Genomic DNA, 20,819 nt, shown 5'->3' with positions numbered 1-20,819 from the left:
CTGGATCAAATAATACATGGGAGAGTTTAAGATGCAAGAAGACTGGAAAGGTAGGAAGAGGTAAGATTACAAAGAGCTTTAAAAGTTAAACAGAGGATTTTATACTTGGTCCTGGAGGGAATAGGAAGTCACTGAAGTTCATTGAATAAGGGATATGTCATGGTCAGATCTGAGATTTAGGAAGATGAATTTGATAGATGAGTAGAGGATGGACTAGAGTAGGAAGAGATGTTAAGGTCTCTTTCCACTCCACAGGAGTGATTAAAAGAAGGAGGAAATTCTTGAAACTGGGAATAAGTAAATGGTGGAATATCTTGGGGCTGGTCTGGGATGGCTTCGTGGGGTGGGCACTAGGTGTCAGATTTTAAGAGAGGGGTCCAGTCTGCCTTGTGCTAGTGATCAAGAACAGTTGGGCAGTTTGGTGACTGAAAATCTGAAACCTTGTGATTGGGGCTTTGCCCCCTACTCAGTAGAAATACTTCCTTCCCTAACTAGGTGGTATAGTGGACAGAGCTTGGGACTTGGAGTTAGGAAGACCTGCATTCAAATTCTGTCTCAGACACTTAAAAGCTATGCGACCCTAAATAATTTGCTTAACCTCTATGTGACTTGGTTTCCTCATCGATGAAAGCAGTGATAATAATAGTACCTGACTTGCGAAAATCAAATGAGTTTACATATAAAAACCTTGGCCAACCCTAAAGTTCTATGTAAATACTAGTTATTATGTTATACTATTTTTATTATTACTCATATGATAGGAGTAATAGTGTGGCATAGTTTTGAAATTGGAGACTAAGGACCTGAGTTTGAATCCTGTCATTGCTACTTATCAGCCTAAGTAATCCTGAGGATTTGTTCATTCATTAAAAATAAAGGGCTTGACTTAAAGGCTGAACTTCTGATGTTCTATGAAACCAAAGCTGAGGCCCAGAGAGGGAAGTTATTTGCCCACCATCACACAGCAAGCTGAAACTTTAGCCCAAATCTCTTTATTCCTAGCCCTGAGCTGCTACTGCAAGCTCCAGGGCTTGAAATTATCATAAGGGTTTGTAAGTGCTATATAACTAAACACAACAAAACAACCGGTGTTCTTCTATACATCCTCCCTTTTTGTGCCAATCACTTCTCAAGAATAAGATCAAATGTCCTGGGGGAGGAAGGGAATAAGGGAGATGGTGTTGAGGAATTGAGAATTAAGGAACTTTTTTTTTGAAGCTGACATCTCCTTGGCCTCAAATGCCTATACTTTCTGGATTCTTCTCACCCTCCAAGAGCCAATGTCATTTAAGCCATGCTCCCATCTCTCTCTTTCACTTCATTAGCCTCCCTACCCTAGAACTTTCCTTAAATTTCAGGTACAAGAGGTGGAAAGAGGACCTAGTTGCTCCTGGTTTGTGTCTCTCTCTGTGTGTGTGTGTGTGTGTGTGTGTGAGAGAGAGAGAGAGAGAGAGAGAGAGAGAGAGAGAGAGAGAGAGAGAGAGAGAGAATCTTGGAAGAGTCATTTTCCTTCCCTTCTCTAATGAGCTCCAGTTTCTTTCTCACTAAAACCAGAGATTGCTCTCTTCCCATTAGTACCTTCTCTCAATTCCACTTGGCCAACAAATCTTCTATCAGCCTCCCTTCTGCCCCTGATCATACAAGTTCTCATTATCAATTATTGCCCAGACTCTTAAACTAGCCTTCATCTGGAGAGATCTTCCCCTCCACTGCATCCCCCCCATCTTAGCTTTGAGCCCTATGACAGAAAAATGATATAGAGATTCCATCATATCACACTTCTAATCAAAAGTCTTCAGTGGCTTTCTTTTGCCTATTAAATAAAATTCAAACTCCTTTGCCTGCATTCAAGTCTCTCCATCATAGATACTATCCTAGCTTTGCAAGCCTCTCTAATATGACTCCCCTCCACATACTTTATCCATTGGATGACCTGGACAATGCTCCAACCCCAGCAAGGTACTGCTTATGCAGTTTTTGTGCTTTTGGAAGATCCTTCCTCTTCCTTGTCATCTGTTGAATTCCTCTTTGTTAAAGACCTAACTGAAAAACCTTTAGGAAGTCTTATATCTTCCTGACCAGCACCAACCTTTTCCTCCTAGACCCTCAGAAACACTTTATTCACACCTATTTAGTGTACTTATCCTGATAATAGGTATTAGTCATCTGTGTTCATGTCTTCCTACTTGCTCATTTGTAAGCTCCATGAGGCTCTGGACAATATCATCTAAATTTTGTATCTTTCCCACTGAAAAGAATAAGTGCTCTGAACAGTGGGTGCTTGCTAAAGGTTTTGAATAAACGTTCTATGTTCTAAGGTCATTTTCAGGTCTGACAAGCTATGTTTTATGCTTTAAAAGTCTTTGTCTCTTCAAATTCTTATAATTTATGTTCCATGTTCTAAGGGTCCTTTCATCTCTAATGTTCTCTTTCCTATATTCTAAGGGTTTTTATCCTTTCAATTGCTCAGGTTATGATCTATGTTCTAAGGACTCTTTCATCTCTAATGTTCTATATCCTATTTCCTAAGGGTCCTTTAATCTCTAATGTTCTTGTCCTATATTCTAAGGTTCCTTGTCCCTTTCAACTCTAACAGTTTGTGTTCTTTGTTTTAAGGATCTTTTAATCTCCACCAGTGTATATCTTATGTTGTAAGGTCTTTGTCCCTTCAAGCTTTAATGGTCTGTGTTCTATATTTGAAATGTCCTTTCATCTCTACCATTCTATGTTCTAAGAATTGTACTAATGCCAAACATGCCATTCAGCTTCCTCAAGAGTCTGAGGGCCTCTGTATCCAGAGGACCCTCTTCAGAGTTTCTTCTTTTGACTTTCTCCAAGTCTTCCTCACAGGTTGACCAACATGTCCCAGCTTGTGTTAATTTGTAGCTTATAAATATTTATTGAGTACCTACTCTGTGTAATGTCTTGTCTTGTGACAAGCTAATAAAGAGACAGAGAAAAATAAGCCAATCTCTATCATTCAAGTATCTTATATTTGAGTAGGGAAATGACCCATGCACACACACAAAAGTCAGCATAGGGTGGTGCAAAGAAGGCTTAGATCTGGAATCAGTTTTGCCTATGAAACTGTGTGGCCTTGTGTAATTCAATTAGTCTCCTAGAGCTTCAGCTTTTTTATCTATAAAATTATCAAATTATGATATGTAGGTGAGCAGGTTATCCATAGACAGGTCAATCAAAACATATATTCAAACTGGACTCTGGACTCTGAACTTGGGCAATAAAGTGGGCCCAGATTTGTACAGGAAGGAGAAAAGAAGGTAGTTTAAAGGCCGTGGATTACAGTAAAACGAATCTGGAGTCTAAGGACTTGAGTTCAAATCTTTTATTTGATTCTGAGTGCCTTCATGAACTTGGGACAAGTCAATGGATCTCCATGGCCTCAAGGTTTCTTTGTATCTTAAATGGAGAGATTGAACTACTTCACCTCTGAGGCTCATTCTAGTTCTAGAACTATGAATTTTATGTTTATCTTTAGGAAATTATACAGTAATTTTAATAACTCCAAGTTTCTTCTTGAACCAAAAGCTTATCTCTTTAACAACAAAATCTTATGGTGATATTATAGCACTTCAGCTTATGGAATACTGAGATTGGTCTCCCAAGAATTGAAGTCAATCAAAAGACAGTGTGCATGGTTGTGTGTGTGTGTGTGTGTGTGTGTGCACATGGTGAGCATCTATTACTAAAGACATTAATAGCTAAGAATTGCATAAGAGAAGGGATGTAAAGTATATCAGTTGACCAGAAAGGAAAGAGGTAGTTGTGGTAATGTGACAAGAGCAAAGGGGAGCCCATGTGTGCCATATTGCATTTCTGTGCAATATGAAAAGAACTAGAGGAAGATCCCTAACATCTTGTGGACAACTATACATCTCATCTCTCCTCAGTATCCAGAATCTCCAGTCCTTTTTCAGAGTCATCTGCTTGAATTCTTTCAGAAGGATTTCATTCACTCCCATAGTTTAATTATCTCTTTTCTATTAATGACTCCAATATTCTTTTCAAGTCCCTTTCCCTCTATGAGTTCTAGCTTTCAATTTCCAGTTTGCCTGCCAGATGTCTGGATGTCCCAAAACCACCCTTAACTCCATATGTTCAAAACCAAACTCATTATCCAATCCAACCCTCTCATTTTTGAGATTTCAGAGTCTTCTTTCACTATTCACTCTTCCTCAACCCCAACATCTAATCAGTTGCAAAATCTTGTCCATTCTACCTCCACAATACTTTCACATATCTAGTTCCTCCTTCACCACTCCCATTAATATTACCCTAAAGTAGGATTTCATCACCTCTTACCCAGATTACTAGCCTCAACTCATTTCCTTGCCTCCAATCTCTTTCTTCAATCTATCTTCCACAAATGCCAGTCTCTTAACTTTTCTGATCCTCATTTGTAAAATGAAGGGGTTAGACCAAATGGTTTTTGATATCCCTTCCAAATCAAAATCCATGACTCTATGACTGACTTTGGGAAATTACACAATGTCTTAAATTACTGAAAACTCCTCCCTGAAACAAACTATTCATTTTCCTGCCTTCTCCTATTTTCATATATTTATATTTTCCACCTTGGAGCCTAGAATCTATTCTGATTTCATCCTTAAATTTATTATTTCTCCTTACCTTAAATTTCTCTTTCTAATTCTCAGTTTATGTTCCCCCTATACTTTGAATTTCTGATCTCTCCAGCTGGAAATAATGCTTCCCTCCCCCAAATGCCTTGGGTCACTCTGTAACTGCTTGGGATTACAGAATCTCAGAGCTGAAGAGACCTCAATGGCCTTATAAACATGAAAAGGAAGTCAATGAAAATACAATTGACAAGTGGTCATTTAGACTCTACTTGAAGTCCTCAAGTAAGAAACAACTCATTGCCTCCTGAGGCTGATCTTGCCACTTTTGTACAGTCCCAATCATTGGATAGTTTCCTTTCATGTCAAGTTCAAATTGGTCTACTTGCAGCTTCTACCAGTTGTGCCTTATTCTGCTCTCTGGGGTTAAACTGAAGAAGCCTAGTTCCTTTTCTGTGGGATAACTCTTCAAATATATGAAGATGGCTAGCTTGTTCATGGTTCACAGCATAATAGATTTAGAGCTAGAAATCATTTTCAATCCAGTCTCCTCATTTTGGAAGGTCACAGAATCACACAGGGAGTAAGTGGTAGAGGATCTCAGGTCCATGACTTCAATCTAAGAAAAATATTCCTTAGGATGGAGAGGAGAAGACAAAATATAGTTACCATCAAGTTAAAATTCAAGGAGGTAATAAGGAAGAACTAAATTGCTAATAATAAATTAAAGTCACTCAAACCTGACAAATGAGTATGGAAAATTTGAATCTGCTTTATGAACTACTGAGAATGATTCCATCATCAGATGGTGGAGGGACTTTACAGAACTGAGGAAGGGCAAACATTTAAATGTGTAAGCCATAGGCCAATGAATTGACAGAAAAAGTCCTTTTTCTTGTTTTTTTTGCTTTTTCCAGTAAACTTCTTAACCAAAACCTGTTCTTCCATGAAAATAATTTTGTCATTTTTGACATGACTGATGTTTTGCACCCCCTGGACTCACTTTTAGTTTCTTTCACCAATGATATAACCATATGGCGTGGTTTCTGGTTCCTTCACCATCCTGGTTGTCCTTCTGTGGACACTCTCCAGTGTTCTAAACTGTGCCATTAAGAACTGAACATAGAATTCCATGAGTGATCTGACCAGGGCAGAGGACAGCATTATAACCCCTAGTCCTAAACAAACTATCAGACATAATGCAACCTAACATTGCTTGAGAGCTCTTGGCTGTAACATCAAACTTCTGTTGTCTACTGCACTTTCAATTCATTAAAATTCCCAGATTTTTAAAAAGAGGAATGACTGTCTAGTCAAATGTCTCTTATCTTGTACTGTGAAGATGATTTTTTGAACCTAAGTTTGACTTCACAGTGTTTCATTTTATTAGATTTCCTGTGCATTTGATCACTGAGGTTCCTATGCAAGACCCAAGTCTGAAATTTCCCTTTTCATAACTCATACTTTGGGAAAGTTAATTTAAATGCTAAATTGGCTGCCTGGTTGGGATAGATAGATGAAATTTCTCCTCTAGATATTCAAAAGTCAGGCTCTGCCCCTACTTACTCTTTTATAGATACCCAGGTTAGAACTAAAAGAATACTTAGAACAGAGAATGTCATAGTTAAAAGGGAACTTAGAAAATAGGGTATTAGAGCTGGGCGGGTTCTTCTACCTAGCCTTTATTATAGTTGGTCAGTTGTGTTCAACTGTGTTCAGCTCTTCCTGACCCTATTTGGGGATTTCCTGGCAAGGATGCTAAAGTGATTTGGCATTTCCTTCTCCAGTTCAGTTTTATAGATGAGGAAACTGAGATAACAGGGTTAAGTGACTTACTCAGGGTCACACAGCTAGGAAGTGTCTGGGGCCAAATTTGAATACATAAAGAGAAGAATTCTTGACTCCAGCCAGGCACTCTATTCACTGTGCCACCTAGTCACCCTTGTATCTAGACTAGAGGTCTTTTTTCTGTCATGGAGACTTTTGGCAATCTAGAGAAGCCCATGAATACCTCAGTCTGTGTTCTCTTAAAAATTCATTATTGATGGAAATGTAAAATTTTGCTAAAGGTTATTGAAAATAAAGATGTGATTTTTTTTCTAGTTCAAGTTTATCAATACCTGACCACAACCCTAGGCCAAGAACCTTATGCATTAAATGGTCTTTAAAATCTTAGTTAGTTCTGACATTACTTATTTTTTAAAAAGATCAATCCCACCCATACCTCTAAAGAGAACTTGTCTCAAAATTAGATAGATAGACTGAAAGATAAACAGAAGAACTGATGATAAATGGTAGTTGGATAGATGAATGCATAATGGATAAACATATGATAGATAAATAGATAAAAAGATAGCTCCAAAATATATATCAAAATGAATTTATTCAGAACAGGACCCAGTACCTTTCCTTTAAACCTATCCTTCTTCCAAACTTCCCTATTTCTCTCGAGGGCATCACCATCAATCCTAGTCAACTGGTTTTATCATGCGTATCCAATGAGTTAGTTAGATCTAGTCATTTCTATCTGTACAATATCTCTCTCATACAGTCTCTTCTCTCCACTCACACAGTCACTGCCCTAGTTCATGAATTAATATTCCATTACATTCAAATGCCACAATTTGTTCAGCCGCTCCCCAACTGATGGGGTTTCACTTTGTTTCCAGGTTGTTGTTGCTGTGTATGTGTGTTTTAAAACTACCACAAAAACACTGCCAAAAATATTTTTGTGCATATGAGTCTTTTCCATCTATCTTTAACCTCCTTGTGGTATATGTTGTGAGTGGATAGTTTAGCCTCCCTCAGACCACACATGCAACCATTTGCCAGGTCTTGCCATTTATACTCCACAGAATCTCTATTCAACAGTCCCTTTGCTCCACTCACAGGTACTGGAATTCAAACCTTCTGGACTATTCTAAAAGTTGGTTTCCTTGCATCAAGATGCTCCTCATTCTAATTCATCTGACTTTGTCACCCACCCAATTCCATAAACTCCAGTGGTTCTCTTACAAAGATGAACTTCTCTGTTGTGCCTGTAAAGCACTTCAGCATTTGGCCCCAGTCAACCTTTCACGCCTCATTCATGGGTCTTCTATTGAGCCAAATTGTGCTTATTATACACAGTCCTTCCATCTCCTTGCCTGTGTACCAGCTATTCCCCTGGTCTGGAAGGCCTCCTCTCCTCTACCTCTTGAAAGTCTCAGTTTCCTCCCAGACCCCAACTTCTACAGGAACCCTTTCCTGATCGCCTGACTTGCTAATGTCCAGCTTTCTCATCATTTACTACTAATTTTGTTTATATCTATGCACCCATCTCCTCTGGGGTAGCCAGCTGGGGTCATTGTGCATCAGGCCTGGGGTGTCATACAGTAGGTGCTTAAAAAATGCTTATGGATTGTTTTCTTGCTTCACATCTCACATTTCCATAATGTTTATAATTTAGAAAGTATTTCCTGAACATTAACCTTGTGTGGTAGGTAGGGCAAGTTTTTTCTCTTTTGTTTTTATATAGAGATTTATTATTGTTTCCTCAGAATAGCTTTATTATTATTTACAAAAGTGGAAGCTGTCCCTGAGAGAGGAAGTGATCTGCATGAAGTCACATAGCCCATCAGTAACAAAGTTAGGACTCTACTGAATGCAAACCCAACCTTTTCCACTATAAGGGACACCAAAGTCTGGAGCAAGACTAAAGCTCATCTACTTCCAGGTTAGACAAAAGGCCCCCTTACTGGGTCGAAGTAGGAATAAGCGAGAGGCCTAGAAACTTGGTCCATTCTGCAGCAGCTGTTAAGGGAAAGGAGGGAGGGATTGGGGACATCAGGGAAATTTCTTTTCAGTAGACCCACTGGGTGGTCCCACAGGAAGAGCAATGACCTCATTGAAGTCCTGCTGTTATGCTGTTTCCAGCTGTTGCTGCCTGGCCTGGAGTAGCCTTGGCAGATTGGGGGTGGGGTCTGCAGAGAAATCATGCAGTTTGTGGTAGTTTCCAGGGAAGGTCAGGGAGCTGAGATTCCTCAGGCAGGAGGGGATTTTTATTCCTTGGAACCCCAATCCAGACTCAGCCCCCTGACCCATGCTAACACTTTTTATCCACAAAACATAACATATATGAAGGGTGAGAAGAGGGTAGAGAGAAATATTCTGACTTCTAACTTTGAGGAATTTTAGATTATCTGCTTTTAAAAAATTAATATTTTATTTTTCCAATTACATGTTATGGAAGTTTTTCAACAATCATCCACTTGCATATTTCTAATTTACACATTTTTCTAGCACCTTCCCTTCCCACCCTTCTCCCTTTTACAACAAACAGTCTGGTAAAAGTTGCTCATGTGCATTAGTGTATCAATTTTTTTTAAGGGATTTGTTTGGAGCTTACCTAGGGAACTGGTCTATATAGCCTATAACTTCACACATTCCACCCAATTCATCCTTAAGCCTTCCAAGACACTCTCCCAAATTCAAAAGACTCATTTTCTGAAGGCCCCCATAAATAAAAGCATTGACTGATCGTTTTTCCCTTTTGGGGGGATCTTATGTGTTTGTTGAGTTTGTGATATTTTTGTTAATAGGTCAAGAAATTCTTTCTAGAGTTTGTTGAGTGACTCCACAACATCTCTTGATTTCCATTGACTACTCTCCACTCACACCACTACCATCTTGGCCACATAATTGGTTTCTCTGCCTTAAATCTTTTCCTTCTGCAATCCATCCTATGACAAACTGGCAAAGTGAAATTCCTGAAATGCAAATCTGACTATGCCACTATCCCTTTCAAAAATCTGCAGTGGCTTCCACCTCTCCCTCTACAAATATTTTTTGTTTAGCATTGAAAGCCTTTCATTATCTGGTTCCTGGATCTTATCTTCCTTCCTAGGGTTGTTAAACATTTTTCCTCTTCTTTCACTTTACACTCTTTGCTATTTCTCACTCACAATAACCCACTGTCCACATCAGTGCCTCTGTACAGGTTGGCCCCAAAGCTAAGGCACTCCCACAGAAGGTCATAGTCCTCCCCTTTCTTCCCTCAACTCTGAATTCTTCTCTTCCTTAAAGAAGGAAGTCAGGAAGGAAGGAAGGAAGGAAGGAAATAAATGTTTATTAAGGACCTACTAAGTACTGCATACTGTACAAGCACTTTATAAATATTAATCCAGTTGGTCCCCACAACAGAAGTACTATTATTATTCCCATTTTACAGATGAGGAAACTGAGGCAGACAGCAGGTAAGTGTCTTACTCAGGGTCACATTACTAATATTTGAGGTCAAATTTGAATTCAGGTCTTCTGGACTCCAAGTCTAGAGCTCTACCCTACTAAACCACCCATCTGAGTCAAGAAAAGATAGAGCTAGGAGAGAACTTAGAAGTCATCTAGACCAAGCCGGCTATTAATCAATCATTATTTATTTGTTTTTGTTTTATTTTGGGTTTTTTTGAGGTTTTTTTTGCAAGGCAATGGGGTTAAGTAGCTGGCCCAAGGCCACATAGCTAGGCAATTAATAAGTGTCTGAGGCTGGATTTGAACTCAGGTACTCCTGACTCCAGGGCCGGTGCTCTATCCACTGTGCCATCTAGCCACCCCTATTTATTTGTTTTTGACAATCACTAGAATGGAAGTTTATTTTTTGAAGGAAATAATATTTTATTTATTTATTTTTCCAACTATATGCAAAAGTAGTTTTCAACAATCATTTTTTCTACGTTTTGAGTTTTACATTTTTCTCCCTCCCTCCCTTCCCTTCCCTCCCCCTCCCAACACAAAGAAATCATGCTAAACACAGATCCATATTAATCATGTAATCAATCAATATTTAGAAAACATTTTATGTGCCAGAACGAAGAAACTTGCTCTAACTTGAACAGCAAACAACAAAAGCAGGACTCTATGTCTGGTCCAATGCTCCTCCTCCACTTTCTCAGTACAAACTTGCCTGACTGCCCCAGCCTGCACTGGTCCTCCCCATAATCGATTGCTGTCTCTACAGCCTGAACCTACACAATCTCACCCTTGCTCAAAGTCTTGCAATGTCTTTTCTAGTAGAATTTCAGAATATTAGATTTGGAAGGGACTTAAGGATGAGAGGATCCCTCAGATGTCCAGAGGGAAAGAGTCTTAAGATTCATTTTGCCCAACTTATATCCTTTTACAGATGAGGAAACTGAAACCCAAGAGAGATGAAGACATTTTTGGCTTCTCTATCACTCTCTGTTAACAAAATGCTTTCTCTGCCTCTGCCACCAGTTTTAGTTTCTTTTTGTATATTGTCTTCCCCTATTCAATTTTAAGCTCTCTGAGGGTAAGGACCATTGTTCTTTCTTTTTTTTTCCCCCTAGTATTTTGTTTGGCTCATAGTAGGTACTTAACAAATATTTATTGACTGACTGACTGACTCATCCAAAGTTGTAAGTAGCAGTCAGGTTTTGAGCCCAAGTCATCTGAATCTTTCCACTGAATCAGAAATATCAGACCTGGAAGATCAGAGGCATCAAACTCACAGGGGTCCCCAACAATCCCTGGTGCATCCAACCATATTAAAACATAATTGGGAAATGTTAATAAAAGAAATAAAAATAATACAATATTTGTTGTTGTTGTTCAGTTGTATCCAACTCTTTGTGACCCCATTTGGGGTTTTCTTGACAAGATACTAGAGTGGTTTTCTATTTCCTTGTTCAGTTCATTTTATGTGATGAGGAAACCAAGGCAAACAGGGCAAACCCTGATTTTTCCAGGGTCATACAGCTAATAAGTCTCAAATCTGAGGCCAGATTTGAACTCATGATGTTGAGTCTTCCTGCCTCCGGGTCTGACACTGTATCTACTACTGTGTCACCTACTTGTCTTAGATTCTTATTGGTTATGTGAATCTGGGCAACTCACTTAGCCAAAGTCTTGGTTCCTTCTCTGAAATAAAGATAATAATTGCATTTACCTCAGAGGACTGAATCAAATGAAATAATATAGGTAAAAAGCTTTACATTCTTTACAAGGCTAGCTATTATTATTAATTATATAATGTCTCAGAGAAAGAGGCAGGGCAGGAGTTATCCTACTCATTGTATAGGGAAGGAAACTCAGGCCTAGAGAGGTCACATACTAAGTAAGTGACAGAGAGCTGGAATCAGAAACCATAATAACAACAGCTAGAATAATCCTTCACATCTCTATAGAATTCTTCAGTATGCATGGCCGAACAGATCCTGCTAAAGGAAGAGCTTTAGGAGTTTATAAAGGACTTTCATGCAAATCATTTCATTTTATCATTCCATAAGAGAAGAGTCCTGTAAGAGAAGCAGACTAAAAACTAAGACTAAGAACAAATATTATCTTCATTTCTATTTTATGGAAGGGAAAACTAAGGCCCAGAAGGAAATAACCTATCCAAGAGTACCCAACTAGTTAGTAACAGAATTGCAATTTCAACCCTAGGTTGCCTAACTCCAAGCCAAGACTTTTTCCAGTTTATAGCAAATTTTCTGTAAGTGAGAGAGATTTGTAATATGTTCCCTTGTGGAATGGTTTCAGGGAAGCATCTGAGCCTGAATAGGAAAAGGCCAAGACTGAGAGGAAGTGCTTCTCCCAAGCAGGGCATTTCTGCTGGGCTAGTGGGTCTCATTGTCTGAGAAAGGAGAGCATGACCTCTGCCTTGGGCAGGGGAAGAGGGAAACACCAGGTATCTGAACTGGAAGAAAGGGGGAGGTTGCCAGGAAGAGAAGAATGGAAAAAACCCATTGGCCAAACATTTCCTGTGCCCCAAACACATCCAGGGTTGGAGTTGGGGGGGGTTGGGGGTGGGGTGGGACGAGAAATGTAGAACTCTCAAAACTTTACCAGAGAGAATGTGCATCTTAAGAGAGGGATAGACTCAAGGATGGGGAAAGTCAGGGAATGAAATTTTAGAACTAGAAAGCCCAATAACTAATATTAGGATTTACATAGGGCTTTATGATTTGCAGATCATTGAAAAAATATTATCTCATTTATACTTCACAACAACCCTGGGAAGCTGATGCTTTAATTAATCCCATTTTACAGATGAGGAAACTGAGACCAAGAGGTCAAGTAACTTGCCCAGGTTCACACAGTTAGTATTGGAGGCAAGATAAGAACTCAGGTCTTCCTAGTTCTAGGGTCAGCACTCTTGCTATTGTGACACTTAACTGTATCTCAGAGAGCATCCGATACTTGAACATGGATCCTCTGTACAGTGTCCCCTCAAAATAATAATCTATCCTTATCTGCAGAACTCATCATCATCTTCCTTTTCTACTATCTACCTACCTCTCACCACCCCCAGAAGGCAAATAATTCCAGTTTTAGAGGGCTCCACTCTATTGGTAAAGTGGACAGAATGCTGGGCAAGAACTGAGTTCAAATCCAGCCCCAGACACTTAATAATAGCTATGTGATCCTGGATAAGTCATTTACCCTTGTTTACCTCAGTTTCCTTTTATCTATAAAATGAACTGGAGAAGGAAATGACAAGCCACTCCAATATGTTTTCTAAGAAAACCCCAAATGGGATCCTAAAGCAATATATACAATTGAACAACCAGTAACAATTATGATAGTGTTTCTTTACATAGTGTGGAATTTGTAACTGCAAACTTTCTCCCATCATGCCTAGTCATGCCATCTTGCCATCTATGGACAGGCCAAACAAACCTGTTCCATTTGCCTCAAAAAGAATAGTAATGATAGGACTGATCCATCCATTGTCTCAATGGATACAACACACCTATGAGGTAGGTACTATGAGATCCAAGGCTAACAAACAGGGCAGGTCTCTGAGAGGATCAGTGACTTGGCCCAGCTGACACAGTCTTAACACATCTGAAGACATTCATCATGTCCATTGTGTACTTTTTATTCTCTGGGTTCAAATGTTCCAGTTCTGTCAACTGACCTAGGAACAATATACCTTTGCTTATCATTAGAGAATAATGCTGATTCTACCCTTTATGACCTTAAACAAGTCACTTGCCCCATCTGGGCCTCATTTATAAAATGTCAATGATTTCTAAGGTTTCTTCTGGCTCTGAATCCTATGCCCTTTGGTCAGTGGATCAAGTGAGAAATTCAGAGTTCATCTCTATTATTCTTTGAGTCTTCCTTAAGTTTCTCTTGCTACAGTTTAAAAACTGGATTTTCAGTTTTCGGTTTTTTTTTTCTGGCCCTGCAATGCTCTATAAATTCTGGGCAAAAAGCCCTCTCCTCTGACTCTGGGAGGCAAGTTAGGCCCTGCCCCTGCTAAATTGGTTACATTCTCCTGTCAGTGGATGGCTCCCAGCCAAGGTGTAAGTTCAGGGATACAAGCTCAAGGTTGACTGCTTAACCACCTTGGCCTCCAGTCCTTTTCACTTTCTGAGAGGCCTTTGTTCCTTGGCCATCCGCCCTTCCCAGGCCTGGGCTCCACCCGGGCTCTCCCTTCCCCTCCTCTTTTCCCATGAGCCTAAACACCAGTGACCCTCTGGCATTCTCTTTGAATTTACTGTCTTTTTCTTCATTTCAATTGCAACATCACATCAATTTTTCTTTACACCATTTGATTCTCTCTAATCCCCCCTCCCCCCTCCCCCCTTCTCTTCTACCCAGTCTCTCTCTCTCTGTTTCTATCTCTCTGGGTCCCTGTCTGTCTGCCTCTAGCTCTGTCTCTGTCTCTCTCTGTGTCTCTATCTGTCTCTATCTCTGTCTCTCTTTCCCAGTCTAGCTCACACTATAGGGGTAATAGCACTGAATTTAAACAATCATGAGGTGGCAAATCATTTCTCCTTTCTCAGACTCAGTTTCCTTTTTCTGTTAAAATGCCATAACTATTATGCTAGATTTTTTTCTTTTCTTTTGTTAGGTTTTTGCAAGGCAGATGGGGTTAAGCGGCTTGCTCAAGGCCACACAGCTAGGTCATTATTAAGTGTCTGAGGTCAAATTTGAACTCAGGTCCTCGTGACTCCAGGGCCGGTGCTCTATCCACTGCACCACCTAGCCACCTTCACTTCACTAGATTTTGACAAAAGCACTCTGCACTACAAAAGTAATTGTCTCCCTTTTACAAACTGTCCCTCCTGCCTGTCACCTCTCTGTTTTGAGTCCATCTGTCTTTCCTCTGCCTCTCTGTCTCTGCACTAGGACCCCTCAACAGCGAAGCTGGGATTGACAGCCTGAGCCTTCCCACTTCCCTCTCACACCAACCCCCACCTCCCTCCCCAGGGCTTGGCAGCCGGGTGCTCTCACTCTCCGACTCCCCGTTCCCACCTCCAGCCACCCCGGGGCTGCAGTCTCTCTTTTCACACTTACCAGAGCTTCGTCTTATGCTGCTGGCGCTGATCTGAACCTGCTTGGCAGTTCTGGGGTTATTCCTAGGGGAAAGGGCTTCACATTTAGAGTCAAACCGTGTGTGTGTGTGTGTGTGTGTGTGTGTGTGTGTGTGTGTGTGTGTGTGTGTAAGAGGGAGAAAAAAATGAAACGGTGGGATTTCAGGTTTGACAAGTGTCTGTCAAATGTTACAAAGATGCTCCCTCCCCATTAGAAAGAACAGCTTTGCTCAAACTCACTTGTTCATTCACTCTTTCACTAGCCTCCGTTTCTGCCCCTTTTTCGCCTACACTTTTGTCTGACACTGTGTCTCTCCTGTTTCTGTCTTACTTTCTCTGTAATTCCCTGAATCTTTCTGTGTCCTTCTCCTTCGTCCTCTCCCACTCCCCTCCTCTGTTTCTGAATCTCCTTCTGCCTCCCTAAGTTTGGGCTTCTCCGCTCATCCCCTCCTCTGTCTCTTCCTGGCTCAAACTTTGAGCCGCAGAGTGGAGAAGGCGGGTTTGTGGTTGGGATGGTCCCAGGGAGCAGCAGCCACGCCCCTAGGGCTGGCCCTTAGGCTCCCTCTTCAGCTCTCTTGAGCCAGTGCTTTCTCCTTTGAGGCAGAAAATGGAGAGAATGACCTGGGGATGTCTGATCAGATCTGGGGGAATCAATAGGCCATCAATGTGAGGCCAGGTGATGTGAACAGATAGAGATACTGCTCTCTCTTCCAAACTAGGGGGTTTATAAGTCTCTTCTCTGGGGATCAGGTTCTTTTTAACCCTAAGAAGGATGTCCTACTCATCGAGCTCCTCACTAAGTTCCTCCTATATCCACACGGAACCCTCATTAAATCACTGAGTCCCACCCCACCCTCCATTTCTGTTTCTATAACTAAAACACTATTCTCATTGACCTCCGATTGTGTGACTTGGTCAACATCCTGCTTACTGAGACCCCCATCAGTGCCCTCACTGACATCCCATTCCTTTCAGTGAGCCCCATGCTTTCCTGAAAATTCAACTCCAAATAGAGCCCTCATGGATATCCCTAAGGACCCACCACCATTCCCACATTGAATCCTCAAACCCCCTACTGAGCCCCCCAATATAAATCTGAAATCCCATTCCTTTTATTAAGCCCCACTCTCTATGAGAATGCTCATGCCTCTTATTTGCTTTTTATCCCTTCATGGAGACCTCATGTTTATCACTGAACCTCAGCCCCCCTTGCTCAATGCTTCTACTGAACTCCCATCCCATTATTGAGACCTCATGGGATTTATCAGTCTTTAATCCCTTCTGAGAGTTCTTTGTTCCTTGTTGAGTTATTACCCATTTTCCTGAGATTCCATCCCTTTTCTGAGCTCTCCTTTTTACACAAACTTCCAATCCTTCATCTCCCTTCTTTATCGTTCATTATCATAATAGGACCCCTTCTAACCTGCTAGCCCTAATCTCACTGGGGTCTCATAATACCCATTAACCTATTAGCCCACTCAAGGTGGAACCCATTCCTCTCATTCCTCTCAGTGAGTTTCAATCACTTCACTAAGTCCCCATACTGAAGTCCCATCTTGTCAATGAGCTTCTATTCTTTTCACTGATCTTCCATCATACTACTGAGTCATCCTCTTCCTCTTTGAGCCCCCCCCCCCCCCCCCCCCCCCCCCCCCAACCGTGAACTCCCAAATGCTCACAAATCCTTCTGAAGGAGCTCCAGTTGTATCGCTGAATCACCCTTCTCACTGATTATCATCACATTTAGTCTTCACCCTGTTCATTGAAACCCTTATTCCCTTCACTGAGTTCCTATGCCCCCCTTTTTCACCCACATCCCTTTCTGTGTCCCCCTGGGTCTAAAACACATTACATCCCTAAGCCACAGTCAGATCTAAGGGCATTTATTCCTTCACTAAACCTCTCTTCCTCTTTTTAAGACCTCAGTCCTTTACTAAGATCCCATCCCCATAGAGCTCTCATTATCATCTCTTTGATGAATCCCAGTCCTCTTCACTGAGTTCTTATCTCCCTATGAGTCCTTGTTCCCCTTATGTAGACTCTCCCTTTTCAGAGGGCCCCTGTCTGCTCACAAACCCCTACCTGCTTGCAGAACCCTCATCAGCCTTTCCAACACCACATCCCATAAGTGAGCCCTTTTTGGGGACCCATTCTCTACATCAAGCCCCTGTTCTTTCATTGAGGCTCCATTCCATATTCCATCAGTGAGTCCCCATTCTCTTTATTGAAACCTATTTTCTTTTACTGAGGCCCCACACTCTTTACTAAACCCACATTCATTTGATGTATCAATAAACCAGTCCATAGAAGAAGAAGGATTTGGTAACTGAAATATAGTGGACATTCAAAAACTGATTAAATAATTGTCTCAAGATTATATCCCTAGGTAGGAGCCTAAACCAATTCTGAAGTGGCAAAGGTCTTGGACTGGATCTCAGAAGTGTGACCTTGAGCAAATTAATTCCCTCTCTGACCTTACTCTCATCACCTGTAAAACAAGATAACTGAATCAAATGATATCTCAGGTGAATCTTAGAACTGGATTGACTACAATCTTCCTATTTTACAGACATCTTCTGTAAGAATAAGATCATCACCTGGTAAATATGCAGAAGAGTGAAGGTGCAAAACTAAAAAATAAGGGATGCAAGTATTATTATCCCATCTTGTATTGTTGTTCAGTCATTGCAGTCACGTCTGATTCTTTGTGATCCCATCTGGGGTTTTCTTGCCAAAGACATTGGAGTGATTTTCTTCTCAATCTCATTTTATAGAAGAAACTGAGGTATACAGGATTAAATGACTAGCCCAAGATCACACAGCTGGGAAGTATCTCAGGCCAGATATGAATGTATTAAAGTTGTTTTGCATCTTGTTTTTCCCATTCATTAGATTGTGAGCTTCTTGAGAGTAGAGAACATCTCTTACTGTTTTTTTGTATGACCAGCACTTATTCTAAGTAGGGAAAGAATAATCATTTAAACAGTACCTACTATGTTACAGGCACAACCATAAGTGAATTTTTAAAAATATTATCTGATTTTATCCTCACAATAGTGAGGTAGATTTTATTATTAACCCCATTTTAGAGATGAGAAAATTGAGGCAAACTGAGGTAAGATGTCTTGTGAAGAGTAACAAAAATACTAAAAATCTGTGACCTGATTTGAACTCAGTTTTTCTTGATTCCAGATTCTCTGTACCATCTCACTGCCAATTAATGCTAATAAGTGTTCATTGATTGATAAACTGACAATATGGTTTCCAGGAAATAGCCCTTGACTTAGGGGTTTAAGGGTCTTAGTTCTAATTTCCTAAAATGATTTCTATTTTACTGAAGAAGAGACTGAGTCCTAGAAACCAAGATCACAGGGAAAGTTTATGGCAGAGAGATGACAAAGCACCTCTGTTTACATATACCTCAGTTTCTTCCTCTATGAATAACAGAATTGGACTAGATGTTGGTCAGAGTCTTAGGGCCTTTGGCTACAGCCTTATGTCAGAAGGAAAAAAAAATGTGAGTTTGAGTCTTTAAAGTATTGAGGGAGACTGAAGTTCCTTGATTCCATGCACCAAATAACAAATAACCAATCTGAATTTAGTAGTTTTTAAGTCCTACAAAGCATTTTTACATTTATTATCTCACTCATTTCTCCTGACAGTCCTTTGAAGTAATTATTATCATCCCCATTTTACAGCTGCAAATCTAGGTTCATAGAATTAGAACCCTAGAGTTAGAAGAAACCTTAGATGACATTGAGCCTGACCCCTTCTTTCCACAGATGAAGAATCAAGTTACATCCCCTTTCTCAAAAGTACTGCCCATGATACATGATTACTAGATGCCAGTGATTAGAATCCAGTCCTTTCTCATGCCTAAAAGCTCAGTACTTACTGGAAGGAGAAGGAAAGAAGAGCAGGAGAGGGGATGCTTTTGGGGGAATCATCTGATCATTTTACAGAGAAGGAAACTGAGGCCCAGAGAGGAGAGGAGACTTATTTAAGATCATACAAGTCAGTGGCAGAATTGGAACTAGAATTCTGGTCTTCTGACTACCCCAACCCAGATTTCTGTCTGATGTAGTATTCTACCCCATTAAACATTATTCTCAAAGTGACTTTGCAGACAATCTTAGTTCTACTCCCTCATTTTAAATAAAAGGCAGGTGGAAAGGGACTTCTTTATTTCCTTGCTGTGAAAGCCTGAGAGAGTGACTTTCTTTCTTTTCAGTTTCCTCATCTGCTAAATGGAAATAATACCATCTGCCTTACTCTCTCTCTTCCTTTCTTTTTTGTTTTGTTTTGTCTATTATATTTGGGAATGGTTATTCCCAAAGAGCAAGGGCTTGACTGCCAATAAACTTCCAACCACTGACATCCCTATGATCCTTAGCCCTTCATCTTTTTACTTCTCTCCAAGATGCTCCCCCCACTCCCACCTCCAGGATGTTGCTGCCAGCTGGTTAGTAGGAAGAATAGATTTCTTGCCATTCCTGGAAATGAGCACAGTGGAAGTCAGTCACCATGTAAAAGGAAGTGAAAGTGCTTTAGGAATAAATCTTTACTCTCCCAAGTTATTGTAGAGATTGGAATGTTCCTAGATAGAATGGAAACTGTGTCACAGGAAGAAACAAGGAAGAAAAAGAATTTGAAGAGGCAAAGAGGAAGAATATGACACAATGAATTTTGTACCTCTGAAGTTATCAGTGCATAATTGGATGGATGGATAGATGAAAAGGTATGCATTTAGAACTTACTAAGTGCCAGTTAGAGAGGAGACAAATACAAAACCAAGAGAGCCTTGCTCTCCTGTAAGGGGTTTGCATTCTTTTTTATTTTAATTGTAAGCTGCCTTAATGCTTCATTATCAAAATGGATTTCTTTAATGGGATCATTTCTCATGATTGGGACTTGTAAGTTGATTAAAACTAACAATTCTTAGAGAAATATAGGCATATTATTGAAGGCTAAAATACACCAAGTGATTAACCAAAATTCTTAAGTTTGGTTAAGAAGTGAAAGACCAGGGGTGGCTAGGTGGTGCAGTGGATAAAGCACTGGCCCTGGAGTTCAGGAGTACCTGGGTTCAAATCCAGTCTCAGACACTTAATAATTACCTAGCTGTGTGGCCTTGGGCAAGCCACTTAACTCCATTTGCCTGGCAAAAAAAAAAAAACTAAAAAAAAAGAAAGAAGTGAAAGACCAGGGAAGGTAACATTTGGTGACAGAGCTGAAGGCAAGTAAGAAACATGAGCTAATCTGGAGCAGCTAGATATATAGTGATTGACTTTTATTTTGTTCAGTTACTCATAATCAAGACAGCTCAATCCCATGGCAGAAGAAATCATTTACCATAGACAAAGGAGGTGAATGTTCTCAAGAAATAATAATAATAATAATAATAATAATAATAATAATAATAATAATAATAATAATAATAAATAGTTATAGCAGCAGCAGCAACAGTGTTTAGCATTTTTGGAATACTTTAGGGTCTTCAAAACCCCCATTACATATATTATTTCATTTGATCCTCACAACAATCTGGGGAGTTGGGTGCTATTATCTTCATTTTATAGATAAGAAAATTAAGGCAGAGAAAGGTTCAGAGATTCTCAAGCATTATGAAGTTAGTAAACATTTAAGAGAGTTTCTGAACTCAGGTCTTCCTAGTTCTAGTTCTTCCTAATGTTCTGACTTTTGTACTTCTGGTTTTTTATGAAGCAAGTTGATATATTTCCAGGAACAATGATGAAGATCTAGAGGTACCAGTAGTTGATATCATTCATTAATGGTCAAAAGGAGAAGAGAGAACTCATGGTTAGGAACTTTCTACTAAGAGATCCTGGGATAGCCATGTCAATGTGACATAAATAATAGATTGTTCTTATCTTCCAGA

General features: G+C 40.1%; 1 protein-coding gene across 3 annotated transcripts in view; it reads right to left on the bottom strand.

The window, feature by feature from the left end:
* Window positions 1–15,393, bottom strand: part of SLCO2B1 (solute carrier organic anion transporter family member 2B1) — a 93,334-nt gene extending 77,941 nt beyond the window's left edge. Inside the window, exons 1-2 of one of the 3 annotated variants that reach the window (XM_074216877.1) lie at window positions 15,161–15,393; window positions 14,904–14,965 (exon numbers count right to left, since the gene is read on the bottom strand). In XM_074216877.1, the coding sequence (XP_074072978.1) occupies window positions 14,904–14,965; window positions 15,161–15,168 (70 nt within the window). In that variant the 5' untranslated portion in view covers window positions 15,169–15,393. Of the gene's footprint in view, window positions 1–14,903; window positions 14,985–15,160 lie in introns of those variants that run through there. The other 2 variants (XM_074216880.1, XM_074216879.1) reach the window with 2 other exon arrangements.
* Window positions 15,394–20,819: the final 5,426 nt, after the last annotated feature.

This window comes from Macrotis lagotis, chromosome 1, assembly GCF_037893015.1.
Source record: "Macrotis lagotis isolate mMagLag1 chromosome 1, bilby.v1.9.chrom.fasta, whole genome shotgun sequence".
Classification (NCBI taxonomy): Eukaryota; Metazoa; Chordata; class Mammalia; order Peramelemorphia; family Peramelidae; genus Macrotis; species Macrotis lagotis.
The sequence above is the reverse complement of the archived record's forward strand: the minus strand, read 5'-3'. Positions and strand labels throughout refer to the sequence as shown.